The sequence below is a fragment of the Oncorhynchus gorbuscha genome, unplaced genomic scaffold (assembly GCF_021184085.1).
Source record: "Oncorhynchus gorbuscha isolate QuinsamMale2020 ecotype Even-year unplaced genomic scaffold, OgorEven_v1.0 Un_scaffold_1326, whole genome shotgun sequence".
Taxonomy (NCBI): Eukaryota; Metazoa; Chordata; class Actinopteri; order Salmoniformes; family Salmonidae; genus Oncorhynchus; species Oncorhynchus gorbuscha.
Window position 1 is genome coordinate 148,590 of NW_025746134.1, and position 6,411 is coordinate 155,000.

At 45.5% G+C, this 6,411-nt stretch overlaps 1 protein-coding gene across 1 annotated transcript in view; it reads right to left on the reverse strand.

Annotated features, from left to right (window-relative positions):
* LOC124022294 (ankyrin-2-like) overlaps positions 1-6,411 on the reverse strand; it is a gene marked incomplete at its 5' end in the record, with an annotated part of 88,681 nt that overhangs the window by 80,183 nt on the left and 2,087 nt on the right. The window contains 5 exons of the mRNA XM_046337216.1: positions 128-226; positions 1,000-1,098; positions 2,029-2,226; positions 4,026-4,133; positions 5,606-5,803. Coding sequence (XP_046193172.1) covers positions 128-226; positions 1,000-1,098; positions 2,029-2,226; positions 4,026-4,133; positions 5,606-5,803 — 702 coding nt within the window. The remainder of the gene's footprint in view (positions 1-127; positions 227-999; positions 1,099-2,028; positions 2,227-4,025; positions 4,134-5,605; positions 5,804-6,411) is intronic.

Here is a 6,411-nt window from a genome sequence, read left to right on the forward strand (position 1 = left end):
TCAAGGGGGCCGAATACTTTCGCAAGGCATTGTATCTAAACATGTCCGGTAAAAAAACAAGTTGTTATTTTCCACGGTAAAACTTTTGAAAGGCTTTCCCCCGCCAGGTTTTGTGTTGTTTTCTCACCTTGGCGGTGGCGTGGGGCGACGCCCCTTTGTCCAGCAGCAGCAGCGCCACCTGTTGGTTGTCATAGTGAGCTGCCACATGCAGCGGAGTCAGACCGTTCTGGAGGAGAGAAACACATTTATTACTCATCCCTTCATCTCTCCCTCTCTTTTCTCTCTCTAGCTATTCTGTCTTCCCTCTCTCCTTCTCTTTCATCTCTCCCTCTCCTTTTTCTCTCTCTAGCTATTCTGTCTTCCCTCTCTCCTTCTCTTTCATCTCTCCCTCTCCTTTTTCTCTCTCTAGCTATTCTGTCTTCCCTCCTCTCCTTCCCTGTGTCATCTCTCCCTGTCTTTTTCTCTCTCTAGCTATTCTGTCTTCCCTCTCTCCTTCTCTTTCATCTCTCCCTCTCCTTTTTCTCTCTCTAGCTATTCTGTCTTCCCTCTCTCCTCCTCTCCTTCCCTGTGTCATCTCTCCCTCTCCTTTTCCCTCTCTAGATATTCTGTCTTCCCTCCTCTCCTTCCCTGTGTCATCTCTCCCTGTCGTTTACCCTCTCTAGCTATTCTGTCTTCCCTCCTCTCCTCCTCTGTGCCATCTCTCTCCTTTTTAATGTATCCATTCTCTCTTTGTGGCCTCCCTCTCTCCTTCTATAATCAATTTGTATGCTAACAATAGTTCTAGTGATTGTATTTCTGTGATAACACCAGTTCTACTTGCTGTATTTCTGTGATAACACAAATTCTACCTGTTGTATTTCTGTGATAATACCAGTTCTACTTGCTTTATTTCTGTGTTCTCACCAGTGCTAGTTACTGTATTTATGTGATAACACCAGTTCTTCTTGCTGTATTTCTATAATAACACAAGCTCTAGTTGCTGTATGTCTATGACAATACCTTGCCGGCGTCGTCAGGCATAGCTTTGCGCTGCAGGAGGAGTTTTGCCACCTCCAGGCTTCCATACTTGGCTGATACATGTAGAGGAGTGAATCCTTTCTGTAAGGGAGGATACATGTAGAGGAGTGATTCATTTCTGTTAGGGAGGATACATGTAGAGGAGTGATTCCTGTTCTGTAGAGGGAATCCTTTCTGTTAGGGAGGATACATGTAGAGGAGTGATTCATTTCTGTTAGGGAGGAGGATACATGTAGAGGAGTGAATCCTTTCTGTTAGGGAGGATACATGTAGAGGAGTGATTCATTTCTGTTAGGGAGGATACATGTAGAGGAGTGATTCATTTCTGTTAGGGAGGAGGATACATGTAGAGGAGTGAATCCTTTCTGTTAGGGAGGATACATGTAGAGGAGTGAATCCTTTCTGTTAGGGAGGAGGATACATGTAGAGGAGTGAATCCTTTCTGTTAGGGAGGAGGATACATGTAGAGGAGTGAATCCTTTCTGTAAGGAGGAGGATACTGTTATGTAGAGGAGTGAATACATGTCCTTTCTGTTAGGGAGGATACATGTAGAGGAGTGAATCATTTCTGTTAGGGAGGAGGATAGGGAGTGAATCCTTTCTGTTAGGGGAGGATACATGTAGAGGAGTGAATCCTGTTAGGGAGGAGGATACTGTAGAGGGAGTTAGGGAGGATACATGTAGAGGAGTGAATCCTTTCTGTTAGGGAGGAGGATACATGTAGAGGAGTGAATCCTTTCTGTTAGGGAGGAGGATACATGTAGAGGAGTGAATCCTTTCTGTTAGGGAGGAGGATACATGTAGAGGAGTGAATCCTTTCTGTAAGGGAGGAGGATACATGTAGAGGAGTGAATCCTTTCTGTTATGTAGAGGAGTGAATCATTTCTGTTAGGGAGGAGGATACATGTAGAGGAGTGAATCCTTTCTGTTAGGGAGGAGGATACATGTAGAGGAGACAGACAGTGTGTGTGTGTGTATATGTGTATGTGTGTGTGTGTGTGTGTATCCTACCTTGGTAGCCAGTGAGTGTGAAGCCCCAGCCTCCAACAACACAGCGGTGGTCTCTAACTGTCCCTCCCTGGCAGCGATGTGCAGAGGACTGTATCCGTTAGTAGTGGAGGCGTCGGGATGAGCCATGTGCTGCAGTAACAGCTGGACGATCTCTGTCTTCCCCAGACGGGACGCGATGTGGAGGGGGGTCTGGTCCTCCTACAGGGACTGAAGGCTTTAGGGTGCTGTGCTCGGCTGGTTAAATCACCATGTAAACTAGCCCTCACTAGCCATCGGGATAGTTTGGGAAATGTTCAACTCGCCGGTCTAAAAATGACTGGCCTCGAGCTAGTGGGCTAAGCTTAATTTCCTTCCCTAGTTATACACCTCATGGTTTACCTGTAGATAGATGTCAACTACACACCAGAAAGTGAATCCTTTCTGTAAGTGACTGGTCTGTCTGGCCAGTTGTTACTGTGACTGGTCTGTCTGGCCAGTTGTTACTGTGACTGGTCTGTCTGGCCAGTTGTTACTGTGACTGGTCTGTCTGGCCAGTTGTTACTGTGACTGGTCTGTCTGACCAGTTGTTACTGTGACTGGTCTGTCTGGCCAGTTGTTACTGTGACTGGTCTGTCTGGCCAGTTGTTACTGTGACTGGTCTGCCTGGCCAGTTGTTACTGTGACTGGTCTGCCTGGCCAGTTGTTACTGTGACTGGTCTGTCTGGCCAGTTGTCACTGTGACTGGTCTGTCTTGTTAGTTGTTACTGTGACTGGTCTGTCTGACCAGTTGTTACTGTGAATGGTCTGTCTGGTCAGTTGTTACTGTGACTGGTCTGTCTGGTCAGTTGTTACTGTGACTGGTCTGTCTGACCAGTTGTTACTGTGACTGGTCTATCTGGTCAGTTGTTATTGTGACTGGTCTGTCTGGCCAGTTGTTACTGTGACTGGTCTGTCTGGTCAGCTGATACTGTTACTGGTCTGTCTGGCCAGTTGTTACTGTGACTGGTCTGTCTGGTCAGCTGATACTGTTACTGGTCTGTCTGGCCAGTTGTTACTGTGACTGGTCTGTCTGGCCAGTTTTTACTGTGACTGGTCTGGCCAGTTGTTACTGTGACTGGTCTGTCTGGCCAGTTGTTACTGTGACTGGTCTGTCTGGTCAGTTGTTACTGTGACTGGTCTGTCTGGCCAGTTGTTACTGTGACTGGTCTGTCTGGACAGTTGTTACTGTGACTGGTCTGTCTGGCCAGTTGTCACTGTGACTGGTCTGTCTTGTTAGTTGTTACTGTGACTGGTCTGTCTGACCAGTTGTTACTGTGAATGGTCTGTCTGGTCAGTTGTTACTGTGACTGGTCTGTCTGGTCAGTTGTTACTGTGACTGGTCTGTCTGACCAGTTGTTACTGTGACTGGTCTATCTGGTCAGTTGTTATTGTGACTGGTCTGTCTGGCCAGTTGTTACTGTGACTGGTCTGTCTGGTCAGCTGATACTGTTACTGGTCTGTCTGGCCAGTTGTTACTGTGACTGGTCTGTCTGGTCAGCTGATACTGTTACTGGTCTGTCTGGCCAGTTGTTACTGTGACTGGTCTGTCTGGCCAGTTTTTACTGTGACTGGTCTGGCCAGTTGTTACTGTGACTGGTCTGTCTGGCCAGTTGTCACTGTGACTGGTCTGTCTGGCCAGTTGTTACTGTGACTGGTCTGTCTGGCCAGTTGTTACTGTGACTGGTCTGTCTGGCCAGTTGTTACTGTGACTGGTCTGTCTGGCCAGTTGTTACTGTGACTGGTCTGTCTGGTCAGTTGTTACTGTGACTGGTCTGTCTGGCCAGTTGTTACTGTGACTGGTCTGTCTGGACAGTTGTTACTGTGACTGGTCTGTCTGGCCAGTTGTCACTGTGACTGGTCTGTCTGGCCAGTTGTTACCAGTTGTGTGTTCAACTCCCTGTATTACGATTGGCTGTCATTCTGTCTGGCAGTTGTTACTGTGAGAAAACACCCCCAACAAACTGGTCTGTCTGACTCACTCTTGCCATGGCGTCGGTCTGTCTGGCCAGAGCTCCGTTCCTCAGGAGACATCGAACCACCTCTATCTGACCAGCACGGGCCGCCATGTGTAACGCTGTCTCACCACGCTGTCACACACACACGCACGCACACACGCACGCACGCACGCACACTGTCACACACACACACACACACACACACACACACACACACACACACACACACACACACACACACACACACACACACACACACACACACACACACATCATTAGAACACACATCGTTAGAACACACATCATTAGAACACACATCATTAGAACACACATCGTTAGAACACACACGTTAGAACACACATCATTAGAACACACATCATTAGAACACACACAAACACAACCACACCCACTACCAGCTAAAAGAGCTGTTGTGATTGGTCAATACTGACTGTAAAACCCAGGAAGTGGGTGTGTCGATTTGTAGACATGGAATCACTGGTCACTTTAATAATGTTTACATTACTGCTTTACTCATCATTTCCATACTGTATTCTACTGTATTTTAGTCAATACTACTCTGACATTTCTCATCATCCTAATATTTATATATTTCTTAATTTAATTATTTTACTTTTAGATTTGTGTATTGTTGTGAATTGTTAGATATTACTGTACCGTTAGAGCTAGGAACACAAGCATTTAGTTAGATATTACTGCACTGATGGAGCTAGGAACACAAGCATTTAGTTAGATATTACTGCACTGTTGGAGCTAGAAACACAAGCATTTAGTTAGATATTACTGTACCGTTGGAGATAGAAACACAAGCATTTAGTTAGATATTACTGTACTGTTGGAGCTAGAAACACAAGCATTTAGTTAGATATTACTGTACTGTTGGAGCTAGAAACACAAGCATTTAGTTAGATATTACTGCACTGTTGGAGATAGAAACACAAGCATTTAGTTAGATATTACTGCACTGTTGGAGCTAGAAACACAAGCATTTAGTTAGATATTACTGTACTGTTGGAGCTAGAAACACAAGCATTTAGGTAGATATTACTGCACTGTTGGAGCTAGAAACACAAGCATTTAGTTAGATATTACTGCACTGTTGGAGCTGGGAACACCAGCATTTAGTTAGATATTACTGTACTGTTGGAGCTGGGAAACACCAGCATTTAGTTAGATATTACTGTACTGTTGGAGCTAGGAACACCAGCATTTAGTTAGATATTACTGTACTGTTGGAGCTGGGAACACCAGCATTTAGTTAGATATTACTGTACTATTGGAGCTGGAACACCAGCATTTAGTTAGATATTACTGTACTGTTGGAGCTAGGAACACCAGCATTTAGTTAGATATTACTGTACTGTTGGAGCTGGGAACACCAGCATTTAGTTAGATATTACTGTACTGTTGGAGCTGGGAACACCAGCATTTCACTAGATACTACTGTACTATTGGAGCTGAGAACACCAGCATTTCACTAGATACTACTGTACTATTGGAGCTGGGAACACCAGCATTTCACTACCCCCTGTAATAACATCTGTTAATGACCGACAACGCTTTAATTTGATCATATCGGTACTGACGATGTTGCAGATGTCAGGCGAGGCTCCGTTCTGTAGCAGCAGCAGCACCATGTTGAGGTGACCCATAAAGGCTGAGACGTGGATGGGGGTCAGGCCAGACTCCGTGACGGCCTGGACAGAGGCTCCGTATTTCACCAGCAGCTCCATCACCTTCACCCGGTTCTTCTTGCAGGCGATGTGCAGTGGAGTGAACCCATTCTGGAGACATAGAAACACACAACATAGATCTGTACCTGTTTCTCTGTCTGGAGTGAACCCATTCTAGAGACATAGAAACACACAACATAGATCTGTACCTGTTTCTCTGTCTGGACTGAACCCATTCTAGAGACACAAAAACACACAACATAGATCTGCACCAGTGTGTTTCTCTGTCTGGAGTGAACCCATTCTAGAGACATAGAAACACACAACATAGATCTGCACCAGTGTGTTTCTCTGTCTGGAGTGAACCCATTCTGGAGACATAGAAACACACAACCTAGATCTGTACCAGTGTGTTTCTCTGTCTGAAGTGAACCCATTCTGGAGACATAGAAACACACAACCTAGATCTGTACCAGTGTGTTTCTCTGTCTGGAGTGAACCCATTCTGGAGACATAGAAACACACAACATAGATTTGTACCAGTGTGTTTCTCTGTCTGGAGTGAACCCATTCTGGAGACATAGAAACACACAACATAGATCTGTACCAGTGTGTTTCTCTGTCTGGAGGTGTCTGTACCAGTGTGTTTGTGTATTAGGTCTGTACCAGTGTGTTTGTGTGTATTAGGTCTGTACCAGTGTGTGTGTGTATTAGGTCTG